Source organism: Spermophilus citellus (genome assembly GCF_964194105.1).
Source record: "Spermophilus citellus genome assembly, chromosome: 9".
Classification (NCBI taxonomy): Eukaryota; Metazoa; Chordata; class Mammalia; order Rodentia; family Sciuridae; genus Spermophilus; species Spermophilus citellus.
In genome coordinates this window covers 120,920-135,555 of record NC_138191.1, presented here as the reverse complement: position 1 = coordinate 135,555, position 14,636 = coordinate 120,920, and the positions used below count along the sequence as shown (strand labels likewise).

General features: G+C 37.3%; 1 protein-coding gene across 3 annotated transcripts in view; it reads right to left on the bottom strand.

Annotated features, from left to right (window-relative positions):
* Positions 1-13,791, bottom strand: part of LOC308657273 (uncharacterized protein) — a 38,661-nt gene extending 24,870 nt beyond the window's left edge. The window contains exons 1-2 of one of the 3 annotated variants that reach the window (XM_081308812.1): positions 13,636-13,791; positions 13,274-13,480 (exon numbers count right to left, since the gene is read on the bottom strand). In XM_081308812.1, the coding sequence (XP_081164938.1) occupies positions 13,274-13,276 (3 nt within the window). In that variant the 5' untranslated portion in view covers positions 13,277-13,480; positions 13,636-13,791. Of the gene's footprint in view, positions 1-13,273 lie in introns of all 3 variants that reach the window. The other 2 variants (XR_014023889.1, XR_014023890.1) reach the window with 2 other exon arrangements.
* Between the last annotated feature and the right edge of the window lie 845 nt (positions 13,792-14,636).

The window sequence follows — 14,636 nt, the reverse complement described above, 5'->3', positions numbered from 1 at the left end:
ATAAAGATTTTGATACATGTATATATTATATAATGTTTCTAACAGGATAAACTTATCTTGCTCTTCAAACAATTTCATATTTTATTTAATTTTATTGGTTCTTCTTAGTTCTATATGACAGTAGAATCCATTGTGATGAAATTATACAAGCATGGGATATATTGTATTCTAATTAGGATCCTATTCTTGTGGGTGGGCATGATGAAGGGATTCACTTAGTTATTTTTATATGTGTACATAGGAAAATTATGTTAGATTCATTCTACTGTCTTTCCTATTCCTATTCCCATCCCTTCTTTTTGATCAACATTATCTAATATACTGAACTTCTCTTCTTATCCTCCAACACTTTACATGGTTTAGCTTTCACTTATTAGCAAAAAAATTAGAATTTTTGTTTTGGGGAAATTTGTTTATTTGACTTAGCATAATATTTTCCAGATCCATCCATTTACAGGCAAAAGTCATAAAGTCATTCTTATTTATGGCTAAATAACATTCCATTGTATTCCCCTAAGCAACAATTTCTTTATCCATTCATCTGTTGAAAGATGCCTAAGTTAGTTTCATAGCTTAGCTATTGTAAATTGAGCTGCTATAAACATTAATGTAGCTGTGTCACTGTGGTATGCTGATTTTAAGTCCTTTGGATAAATACTGAGGAGTGGGATAACTGGGTTAAATGGTGGTTCCATTCCTTCAGGAATCTCCATACTGCTTTCCAGAGAGGTTACAACAATCTACAATCCCACCAACAGTACATAAGCATTCCATTTTACCCACATCCTCTTTAGCATTTGTTACTTGTATTCTTGACACTTGACACTCTGACTGGAGTGAGATGGAATCTCAGTGTCATTTTAATTTGTATTTCTCTAATATCTGGAAACGTTAAACATTTTTTTCACATATTTATTGATTATTCATATTTATTCTTTTGATAAGGGTGTATTCAGTTCCTTTGTCCCTTTACTGATTGTTTTTTTTCACGTGTGTGTGTGTGTGTGTGTGTGTGTGTGTATTAAGCTTTTTGAGTTCTTTGTATAGCCTAGAAATTAACAACATATACAGGTGGCAAAGATTTTCTCCCATTCTATAGGTTCTATCTTCACACTATTTTTCTTTTCTTTTTTTTTTTAAAGAGAGAGTGATAGAGGGAGAGAGAGAGACAGAGAGAATTTTTCAATATTTATTTTTTAGTTATCGGCGGACAAAACATCGTTGTTTGTATGTGGTGCTGAGGATCGAACCCGGGCTGCACGCATGCCAGACGAGCGCGCTACCGCTTGAGCCACATCCCCAGCCCCCACACTATTTTTCTTTTGCTGTGAAGAAGATATTTAGTTTGATGCCATCTTATTTATTTATTCATTCATTCAATCATTCATTCATTTATTTTAGAGTCTTATTCAGGAAGTCAGTTCCTGTGCCAATGGGTTGGAGTGATGGGCCTATGTTTTCTTCTAGTACATTCTGGTATGATTTCTAGGTTTTTGGTCCACTTAGAGTTGATTTTTGTGCAGGGTGAGAAATACAAATTAACTTTCATTCTACTACATATGGACTTAAGTTTGCCCAGCACCATTTGTTGAAGAGGCAATCTTTTCTCCAGTGTGCATTTTTAGCATCTTTGTCTAATATGAGGTAACTGTATTTATGTGGGGTTGTCTTGGTTTCTTCTATTCTGTTCCATTGGCTTTCTTGTGTACTTTTGTGCAATATCATGATTTTTTTTTTGTTTTGTTACTGTAGGTCTGAATTATAATTTATGGCCTGATATTATAATGTTTCAGGCTTTGTACTCCTCACTAAGGATTGCTTTAGCCATTCTGGGCCTCTTATTTTTCCAAATAAATTTCATGGCTGCTTTTTTTCTATGTCTATGAAGAGATCATAGGAATTTTAAAGGGGATTTCCTTGAATCTGCATAGCTCTTTGGGTAGTATGGCCATTATGACAATATTGATTCTCACCATCCAAGAACATGGGAGGTGGTTTAATCTAAATATTATACTGTGTACTGTAAACAAAAAAGTATTAAAATATACAAAACCTAAAACTGAACAAACAAAAAATATCAAGGCTATGAAAAATTGAATATTCCATACATCTTTGAGAGAATGCAAAATGGTGCAAGTATTGTGGAAAGCACCTTCATGTATTCTAAATGATAAATATGTAAATAATAATAAAAAATAACTAACACAGAATTACATAATGAACAGAATTGATCCCAGACATGTACAAAAATAACTAAAAATGTACTTAGAAAACAATTTGTATATGAATATTTATAGTTGAATTATTCAAAATAACCAAAGTTGCAAACAACCCATATGTCTAATAGAAGATTAACTGATAACTGCCAGGCATAGTGGTGCAACCTAGAATCCCAGGAACTCTAGAGGATAGGTAGGGAAACCTCAAGTTTGAGCAAGTTTATGGAATCCGTGCTTCAAAAAGAAAAAAGTCTGTGAGTGTTGCTCAGTGGTAGAGTATACCTGGATTTATCCACAGTACTGCAGATGTCATAATAATACCATGACAGCTAACTAAAATTTGGTATGTCCACACAGTAGAATTGTATTCATCAAGAGTTTAATTAGAATACTAAAATATGCAACATAGATGGCCTTGAAAGCATTATGTTAAGGGAAAGAAATTAGAAGAACTTGCCATACACTGCATATGTCAAATTATGTAAAATTTTTTAAGACAAAGCAAATGCATTGAAAAAAAATGCATCTTAGTCATTCCAGGGCCTTAAGGAAGAAATTGGGAATGGGTGTTGAAAGGCACTGGTTCTTTTTTATATATAAACTGTCAGAAACTTTATAGATGTAATTGTTTTACAACACTGTGAATATACTATCTAGTACTAAATTGTACTCTTAAAAATGATTGTAATGATCAATTTAATTTTATGAGTAGGCACAGAAGAATCAAGTCCACTGCCAGTAAAAAAGGGCAAACACAAACTCAAGTCCACTGCCAGTAAAAAAGGGCAAACACAAACATAAATGATATTTTTAAAATAAATAATCTTCTGGGATGGGGTTGTGGCTTAGCAGTAGAGCACTCGCCTAGCATGTGTGAAGCGCTGGGTTCAATCCTCAGCACCACATATAAATAAGTAAATAAAATAAAAGTATTTTGTCCAAATACAACTAAAAAAAATTTAAAAAATAAATAATCTTCTTTTCCATAATAAGAAATATTTACATTAATATGCTGCCATGGAAATATATATATATATAATCCTTAGTTAAGTGTTATTATTTTCTACTTATGATTTATTTATATTTGTATTAAAAAACATGTCTGAATAGTCCTGAATACTGGGTATCTGTCAAGTGTTTCATATATACATAACTCAATGTGATGAAAACTATATTTTGAGGGGAAGGGAGGGGCATAGGGTAGAAAAGATGATGGAATGAGATACACATCATTACCCTAAGTACATGTATGAAGACACAAATGGTGTGACTATATTTTGTGTACAACCAGAGATATTCTATGTGTGTAATATGAAATATAATGTATTCTGATGTCATAAATAACAAATTAGAATAAAATATAAATTTACAAAACCTGTGTGTTGATACACTCACTTTTATATATATAGTAGCACAATTCACCATAGCCATTTTATGAAAACAGTTTAGATGCCCATCAATAGATGAATAGATTAAGAAAATGTCTCTCTCTCTCTCTCTCTCTCTCTCACACACACACACACACACACATATATATATACACATGATATTTATTCACCCATAAAGAAGATTTAAATCATGAAATTATGACATCTGCCAGTAAATGGATGGAAATGGAGAATGTAATGCTAAGTGAAATAAATCAAACTCAGAAAAATCAAGGATCAAATGTTTTCTCTCATATGTGGCAGCTAGAACAAAATAAGGGGAAAGTGGAGGCTTAGATTTTATAAAGATATGGGAAGATTAGAAAGAGAGTGAGAGGGAGAAGGGACAGGAAAGGAGAAGAATTTTAACAAAACAATATTATGTGCATATATAAACTTAACACCATAAATTACACCTTTATGTATATGTAGAGAGCACCAATTGGTAATAAATAAATATGTGAAAGGATGATTAGTAGAGGAAGGAGAATATTGGGAGGGAGGATGGACATAAAAGAAGGTAATGAGAATTGAAAGGGAGCAAATCAAGTTGAACCATGTATTATTTTTTTTCAAAATAAACCTAATTAATACATATAACTATAATGCTGTAATAAAATTCTTTAAAATTTTTTTTGTAGTGGTGGGAATTAAACCTGGATTCTTGCACAAGCAAGGCAACTTCTGTACCACTGAGACACATCTCCAGCACAAATGTGTATTTCTTCTAATCTTGATTATTTCTTTCTGTTAAATCATCTATTGTCACTCTTTCTCATATTCATTGTTTTACTGTTTTATATCATTATTATTGTTAAAATGACATTTTCTCATATATTAAGTAATATTCTATTAGTATAATCATCATCATTATTATTCTTATTATGAGTTATTTTCAATACACATGCTAAGAATCCCATGTGGTCAACCACAATCTTGTACTATTTTACACATATGTCTTTTATAATTGCCTGTGTATCTAACCCAAAATCAAACCTTGTTTCCCTGATGATCAGTGTCATCCATCTCACCATGTATTCAGTACTATGGACTTTATAGTCTCCTCAGTCTTGAATTGGCTCCAGCACAAGATTGATAATATCTCTAATCTACACTAGTACATAAGCCCTACATTTGCACCTACCACACCTAGACACAAGATTGTGCCAGGAAAAACAAACAAAAACCTACATCTGATATTCCTGTACTAATACAGAAGCAACTGTACAAAAGGGCCAGTCACCTGCATGAGAAATGAGCCACATTGACAATAAATAACAGAAAAATGAAAGTGACTAATAAGTAGAACATGAAGAAGATATCTAACATGTTATTTTTAGATTGTCCTTATGAATATTATAGATATATGCTCATGACAAAATCCAATTTAGACAGTCATCTGATCATTTTATTACCAACTTCACTATTTCAAAATCGAACTCCCACAGGTTTTCCACAGTTTTGTTCCAAGTTCACTATGATCATATGTAGGGATTCTGACCATGGAAATACATAGAAAAGCATTCCTCTGGTGAGCAAACTCCTAGGGGATAACAAGCACCTTGTTTCCAACCCTTAGAATTCTCTGCAGTTACTCCCTGGAACTAGTCAGATAACTAATACATGTGCAATGCCTGGCTGCTATGGTAATGTCCTTTATGAGGAGGTTTTGTGCTAGAGTCTATCAGCCTTGACCTTGATCTCAGGCACACAGCCCTAGGAAATAAAGGATCTCACCACAATGTTTCACTGAGCCTAAACCTGTCAACATAACAGTAACTTTATACAATGGATTTTCTTGAGAGCTACACAAAGCTCCTAACATTACACATTGCAACTTATTATGTAACTGAAAAATGAGCTGCATATAATGTTGCTAAGTCTGTAACCTGACTAGTAACACAATGAACAATATGTACTAATGAAGCCAATGACCTAAAGTAATCTATTGATATAAATAAAGCTGGCAGCTAAGGTGAGCAGTTTTTGCTTTTGCCTCTGCACTTCACTTCTGTTTCCATTTGCCTTCCTTACAATCATATGAAACTGATTTAACATGACCATATGTACCTTTCAATTACAAAATCAGTCCTAATTTTAAAGAAAACAAATGGCTTGCATTCAATCATACTATAGATAAAATGGAAATAATAAGGATCTATAAGATATTTTGAGTATCATACTTTATTTTCACCTGCTCATGGAACTCTCTCCAAAATAGACCATATTTATGACCATAAATAAAGTCCTAACAAATAGAAAAATGTGGAACCAATGCCTTATAGCTTATCAGATAATTATAGCCTAAAATCCACAGCAAGAAAAATTGAAGCTAGTACACAATCATGGAGATTAAATCACACACTTTTAAGTGTATGTCATAAAAATCAGGAGAGAAATTTTAAAAATCTCAGAATCAAACAACAGAAATACAATGTACCAGAATTTCTGGGATACTCTAAAGGCAGTTCTAAAAGGAAAATGCAGTTGTGTGTTCCTAAATAAAATACTAGAAAGATTCAAATCAAATAATCTAGAAGTCAATCTCCCAGTCTTATAAAAACAACAACAAATTATTCTCCAGAGCACAGGAGAAGAATAAGAATCAGAGATATAATTAATAAAGAATAAAAGAATACAAAGGATTAATGAAAAAAACTAGTTGGTTCTTTGAAACAATAAACAAAATGAATAAACTCTTAGATAAACAACTCAAAGAAAAGCGAAAACTCAAATTCATAAAATTAGAGATGAAAGAGATCACATTATCACATAAACCAATGCAATTTAGAGGATTATCAGGGAACTATTTTGAAAACTCATATTTTAATAATTGGAAAATCTAAAAGAAATGGTTAAATTTCTAGATACCTATGACCTACCCAAAATGAATAAAGTGGATAATGAAAACCTAAAATAACAATAAAAAGCAATATACCAGAAGCACTAATACCAAGCCTTCCAACACAAAAATTCCTGGACAAGCAAATTCAATACTGAATTCTATCAGATAATCAGGAGAAATTAACACAATGCTTCTCAAGTTCTTCCTTGATATAGAACAATAAAAACTGTCCCAAATTTATTCTATGAAGCCAGTATCACCATGATATTAAAAACCAGTCAAAGCCCAGCTGTATTGCACACACCTACATGATCCAAAATTTGGGGAGGTTGAGCCAGGAGGATCACAAGTTCAAGACCAGCCTCAGTAACTTAGCAAGACCTTCTCTCAAATAAAATAAAAAGAACTGGGATTCTAGCTTAGTGTTAGATTGTTCTGGGTTCAATCCCCAGTATTACTTAAAAAAAAAAAAATCAAAATCCTGACAAGAACACTTCTCTGATGAAAGAAAATGACACACCAATATAACTGATTAACTTACATGAAAACCCCCTCAATATAATAGCAATTCAAATGAAATTCAAAAACATGATAAAGTTGTTTTCATTACACGAATGCAATAAACACACATCAATAGAAAGTCTATATATGACAAACCTAAAGCCAACATCCTACTGAATAGGGAAGAGCTGAATGCATTTATTCTGAATGAGGAACAATAGAAGGATGATCACTGCCACTATTCCTATACAATAAATACTCCAATTTTAGTTGAAGCATTTGGCAAGAGGCAGAAATGAAAGGGTTACAAATAGAAAAGGAAGGAGTCAAATTATTGCTGTTTGTAGATGATGTAATTCTAAACTTAAAAAATACTAAAAGTTCCACCAGAAGATTTCTAGTGATGATAAACAAATTCAGCAAAGTTGCATAATAAATAAATCAAGATATAAAAACCAATAGCTCTTGCCCACAATAATGAATTCATTGGGAAAGAAATCAGAAAAACTCATTTTATTCCAAATAACACAAAAATTCTTAGTAAGCCAGTCATGTTGCCGCACGGAGGCTGAGACAGGAGGATCAGGAGTTGAAAGGCAACCTTAGCAACAGTAAGCAACTCAGGGAGACTCTATCTCTAAATAAAAAAAAATATATAAAATAGGGTTAGGGATGTAGCTCAATGGTTGAGTGTCCTTGAGTTCAATCCCCAGTACAAAAAAAAAAAAAAAAAAAAGAATGCTTAGTAACAAGTCTAATAAGTCTAACCAAAGAAAGAAAAGATCTCTACAAGAAAAATTATTTAAAAATTACTAAAAAACTTAAAGTCATCTACATATAAACTAAAGCCACCTACATTAACTATATTAAATAAACTAAAGCCATCTGGAGATTAAATCAAGACATCAGATTAACTAAATCCACCTACAGAATCAATACAATCTTCATCAAAATACCCATATTATTCAATAACTAGAAAAAAAATCCTAAAAATTACATGGAATAATAAAAGACCCAGAAAAGTAAGGAATTCTGTAAACTGAAGGCCTCACAATACCTGACTTCAATTTATACTACAGAGCTATAATAACAAAACCAGTGTGGTTCTGGAACAAAACAGACACAGAGAAAAATGAAACAGAATAGGAGCTACACAAACATATGAACCTTGTTTCATCTAATTAGTGATAAAGGTTCCCAAATATACATTGATGAGAAGAAATCCTCTTTACCCAATTATACTGGGAAAATGGGATATCCATTTGTAAATGTCAACCCAAAATGTATCAAAGGCCTGAGGCTAATCCCAGAAACTTAAAAATTGCTAGAATAAAACCTAAGGGTAACACCACAACATTAAGGAGTAGGCAGCCTTTTCCTCAAAAATACTCATATATCTCAGCAAATAATATCAAGAACAAATAGCATGGGAGCAAAATAAAAATGCTTCTGCAAGGCAAAGGGGAAAAAATGAACAGCATGAAGAGACAACATACTGAATGAGAATGTTTTGGCATTTATTACTCTAACAAATGATTAATATATAAATATATGGTGAATTTTTAAAATCTCAACATGAAAATAAAAACAAATTATCCATTCATTAATTTGGCAAATAAACAGAAACTTCTCAAAGAAGTCCAAATGGCCAACAGTTATGTAAAATATTTCAACATCTTTAGCCACCAGGGAAATACAAATCAAAACTCTACTGTGATTTCATCTTCCTCTAGTCAGAATGGGCATCATCTAGAGAAATGGCAAGCATCTGGGAAAAAGGCTGTTAGCAAAATCATAGTAGATTATGTGTACTGCAGAGGATGTGCAGAACAGCAGACTCCTGGATTCACTTGTCAGGAGTATAAACCGACAGTATCAGGGAAAACAATATGGGTATTTTTCAAAAAATAAAAACAAGATATACTATATGACTCAGATATTTTGCTGAGCATATGCATATCAGGGTCTTTCAGAAAAATAAAATTAATAAAGTATATAAATGTATAAATGTACATAGAAGGGGATTATTAGATTGATTCACATCATTATTTGATAAAATTCCCCAAACTTCTGCCTCCAGGCTGGTAAAACTGGGGAACTTGTAACAGTTCAGTCCAAGCAGCTGGAAGCCTCACAATCTAAGGAGGTCAATAAAGCAGCTATAGTCCAAGAGACTATAAGGGCTAGAGAGACACTTGAGGGGCCAAAGGTTCAAGCCCACAGTCAAAGGTTAAAAAATCTGAAGTCAGATGCTCACAGGTGAAAGGACATGGAAAATAAGTCCAAGCACATTTTCCCTAAGCTTTCGTCATTTAAAACCCCAGTATTCAGCCAGAGGGAAGGAACAGAAAATGAACTCCACCTGACTGGCATCTGATCCCCCACCTAATGGGTCACCTGAAACCAATATAATAAGCCCCAGCAAATTTCCTATTCACATTCCTGTCTCACCTAATGGTTCAGCAAGACCCCAATACAATGGACAGCAGGAATTGCCCTCCATTCCCATCCTAATAGATCAACAGGACCCCAATACAATAAACCCCAGGTACTGCCCTCCTGTCCCATCCTAAACAAAGCCTATATAACCCAGATTCTTGCTTCAGTGAACCACCTTTTTTGCCCCCAAAATTAGTCACACCAGGGTTCCACTAATTGATTCTGAATAAAGAAATGTTTTCTGATCTGAGGTTTGCTTCCTATCTCTAGCCTTCATATTGTGTGTGTTGTCTGTCCTAACACAGTTGACACATCAGAAAAAAGGACCCTTTCAAGAAGCTTGGATCACAAGCCAGTGACAGGATCCCCTTCTGCCTTTTTTTCAACATAAACCTGTTGGTTGGTACTACACATTCATGACAGGTCTTCCCCACTAATTTCCAACCCAATCTTATGGAAACACAGTAATAGACATATTTACAGGTGTTCTACTGATAGACCCAACCTGATTTTCTCTTAAAATTGGGAGCCATCTTGCCACAAAGCCATGAAAAGATAATTTCGGCTTTACTATAAATTACTGCAAATTCTGAACCTGCTTGGAATGCCTGCTCGTGCCTTGAACTCACCCATGCCTGGCTCTCTGTCCAGATAACAGCCCTCTCTGAAACTTAAGTGATGCCTTCCCTGGCCAGATAATGACCCTTTCTGAGGTTCTAATGACCTTCATAAATTCTGATGTCAGGGCCAGCAAAAAAGTAAACTACCATTAGTGTTCTGCTTGTCAAGGGCTTTGTTATCTGTAACCCCTCTTTGTGTAACTTTCTGGGCTATAAAGCTGGGCTGCAGAAAAGCTGTGGCTGCTGTCTTGTTCCCATGGTTTTGGGTGGGAGAGGCAGCCTGGATGGTTGAAATAATAGCTTGCTTTAATTTTATTTTAATTAGAGTCAGTGGTCTTTTCTTGCATCCTGGGTTTGCAGCAGTTTTATACACTCTTTGGGGAAGGCAGGGACTTCATTTACATCATAGCATCTCTTAGCAAATCATCACACACTGCGGGAAAATCATAAAACAACTCTAAAACATGATTAGCACATTCACTGGCGGGAACAAATAGGGTAAGAGTGATTGGTTAATATAAGAGGGGGATTCATTTGAACTGATTGGTTTAGGCCACAAGGGATTATGTGCTGAATTACATGGTTTCCCAACATGTTATCAACCACCATAAACTACTGGGAGGGTAATTTGACATCCCAGGTATTTCCCTGTCTCATGCTGATTGGTGGTTACTAGGGGGTTGCTATGGGTCCTCATCTAGCCTGACTGAGTCAGGGCCACCTGGCTCCACAGATCTCTCCTGTTATTTGTAGATAAACAACTCAGCAGGGTGAGTATGTGCCTAGGAGTGCTTTGTGGATCTTTCCAAGGACAAGGGGTCATGCCCCCTTCCTTGGACAGGCTTTGCTCTGAGGTAGAGGCTGTTTTCTCAATACAGAAATCAATAAATGTAATTCATCACATCAATAGACTTAAAGATAAGAATCATATGATCATCTCAATAGATGCAGAAAAAGCATTTGACAAAATACAGCACTCCTCTTTGTTCAAAACATTAGAAAAACTAGGGATAACAGGAACATATCTCAACATCATAAAGGCTATCTATGCTAAGCTCCAGGCCAGCATCATTCTAAATGAAGAAAAATTGAAGGCATTAACCTCTAAAAACTGGCAAAAGACAGGGATGCCCTCTTTTACCACTTCTATTTAACATAGTTCTTGAAACACTGGCCAGGGCAATTAGACAGACAAAAGAAATTAAAGGGATACACATAGAAAAAGAAAAACTCAAATTGGCACTACTTGCTGATGATATAATTCTATACCTAGAAGACCCAAAAAACTTCTAGAACTAGTAAATGAATTCAGCAAAGTAGCAGGATATAAAATCAACACCCATAAATCAAAGGCATTTCTATATATTAGTGACAAATCCTCAGAAAGGGAAATGAGAAAAACTACCCCATTTTCAATAGCATTAAAAAAAAAAAAAACAACAACAACTTTGGGAATCAACTTAATGAAAGAGGTGAAGAATCTATATAATAAAAATTACAGGGCTGGGGATGTGGCTCAAGCGGTAGCGCACTCGTCTGGCATGCGCGCGGCCCGGGTTCGATCCTCAGCACCACATACAAACAAAGATGTTGTGTCCACCAAATACTAAAAAATAAATATTAAAATTCTCTCTCTCTCTCCCTCTCTCTCCCTCTCTCTTTAAATAAATAAATAAATAAATAAATAAATAAATATTACAGAACCCCAAAGAACACCTTAGAAGATAAAAAATCTGTCTTGCTCTTGGGTAGGCAGAATTAATATTATCAAAATGAACATACTTCCAAAAGCACTATACAGATTTAATGCAATTCTGATCAAAATTCCAATGACATTTCTCATAGAAATAGAAAAAGCAGTCATGAAATTCATCTGGAAAAATAAGAGACCCAGAATAGCTAAAGCAATCCTTAGCAGGAAGAGTGAAGCAGGTGGCATCACTATACCAGACTTTAAACTATACTATAGAGCAATAGTATCAAAAGCAGCATGGTATTGGCACCAAAACAGACTGGTAGACCAATGGTACAAAATAGAGGACACAGAGACTAACCCACAAAATTACAATTTCCTTATATTAGACAAAGATGCCAAAAACATGCATTGGAGAAAAGATAGCCTCTTGAACAAATGCTACTGGGAAAACTGAAAATCCATATGCAACAAAATAAAATTAAACGCCTGTCTCTCACCATGCACAAAACTCTACTCAAAAGGGATTAAGAGTTTAGAAATAAAACCAGAGACCCTGTGTCTTATAGAAGACAAATTAGGCCCTAATTTGTGGGATTAGGCCCCAACTTCCTTAATAAGACACCTATAGTGCAAGAATTAAAATCAAAAGTCAATAAATGGAATAGACTCAAACTAAAAAGTTTCTTCTCAGCAAAAGAAACAATTTGTGAAGTGAATAGGGACATCTCCCCACCTAGGAGGACAGTGGGACACGTCCCCACCTAGGAGGACAGTAGGACACCTCCCACCTAGGAGGACAGTGGGACACCTCCCCACCTAGGAGGACAGTGGGACACCTCCCCACCTAGGAGGACAGTGGGACACCTCCCCACCTAGGAGGACAGTGGGACACGTCCCCACCTAGGAGGACAGTGGGACACGTCCCCACCTAGGAGGCCAGTGGGACACGTCCCCACCTAGGAGGTCAGTGGGACACGTCCCCACCTAGGAGGACAGTGGGACACGTCCCCACCTAGGAGGCCAGTGGGACACCTCCCCACCTAGGAGGCCAGTGGGACACCTCCCCACCTAGGAGGCCAGTGGGACACCTCCCCACCTAGGAGGTCAGTGGGACACGTCCCCACCTAGGAGGCCAGTGGGACACCTCCCGACCTAGGAGGTCAGTGGGACACGTCCCCACCTAGGAGGACAGTGGGACACGTCCCCACCTAGGAGGCCAGTGGGACACCTCCCCACCTAGGAGGCCAGTGGGACACGTCCCCACCTAGGAGGACAGTGGGACACCCCCCCACCTAGGAGGACAGTGGGACACGTCCCCACCTAGGAGGACAGTGGGACACGTCCCCACCTAGGAGGTCAGTGGGACACGTCCCCACCTAGGAGGACAGTGGGACTGGGGGCTCGGGCCTGCCGGCTCCAGAGACTGCCGGTCCCGTCTGCCAGCTCCGGTCCCGCCCCAGCCGTCCCGGTTCCCAGCCTCCCTCCCCAGCCTCCCTGCCCAGCTCCAGGCGCCCCTGCCCACTCACCATCCCCTGGAGCTCAGGAGCCAGGCCTGCTCCCTAAGGGTCTTCAGACCTGCACAGCAGACCACCCGGACTCCGAAGCTTGAGAGCGAAGCCTGGAGACAAACGGCAGAAATGGCGGACTCCGGGACGCGGCCCCTCCGTCAGGGGAAATGAGGATGGCCGATCCCGGGCCCTCCTCCAATCCCACAGCAGAGCAGGTTTCGGGACCTCTAGGAGCCAATCGTCTTAGGTTAAAGTGACGCACTCGGAGGAAGCTGGCGGGAGGCAGTCTGGAAGGACCTCCGTCCCTAGGGGAAGGGGCCTCCGGATTGGGGGAATCCTGCCCTGAAGCCCTGGTCTCTCGGTTTCCTGGCCACGCTGACCTCAATCAGCGAGAAGGCGGTTTCTCAAGCTGCTTGCTAGGGCAGAGCCCCCATCCTGCAGGTGCTCCTGTCAGGGTGTCTAAGCTGCTCCCAGCTGCTAGCTGCAAACCGAAAGTGACTCGGACACAGGGGCAAAGGACCCGATTGCGAAAGCCCGCCCCCTCCTCCCTGGCTGCACACAGGATTGGACAGTTCTCACTCAGTGCTTCTGGATGGACAGGGCTTCAGGCCTGAGTGTATCTTGAGTCTGAGCCCAGTAACCTTCTTTTTGAGTAAAGGAAATCATACCCAATCCAGTCACGAATAAGGCCAGAATGACAGATTCTTGGTGGCAGCCTTTTTTTTTTCTTTTTCCTTTTGAAGTCTCCTAATTACACCTCAGAGCCTCAGGCTGCTGCTATTTTATGGCAAGATTTGCCTCAAAAGTAGGATCTAGACCAACCAGCAGAACATTTGCATCTAACCTTGCATGTAAGGTCATTTCAGTTTATGGATTATATATGCCTGTATATTATTCATGAATGAAAATAATGCAATGACAATTAGTATAAAATTTCTTTTAACTTTTCTGCCCTTTGTTCTTGTTAGGAGACAGATTGAACTTTGAACTGGGAAGAAACCCCCTAAAATAACAATGTCCAATGAAAACAACATGTAAGGCACAAGGATAATTTAAATATTTCTAGTATTCACATTAATAATGTTTAAAATGACAGTTGAAATTGATATAATAACATAATTCAGAATATCCAGAATATTTTCTTTCTGTGACTAACCTAATAGAATACTACTAATGAAGTACGTGTGCTTTTGGAACTATATCCTCAAGTTTGACTCTCTCCATCATATCTCAGTTCACAGGAACCACATTCCAGATTTGAGCGCTATGGGTCCCCTAATATCAGGGACTTTATGGGCATGGTCTATCTCTTTATATGCTAGAGTTGAGCGTACACTTTCCCACTAATGTTTCTCCTCAAGCCCAAAAATTAGGAGAAACA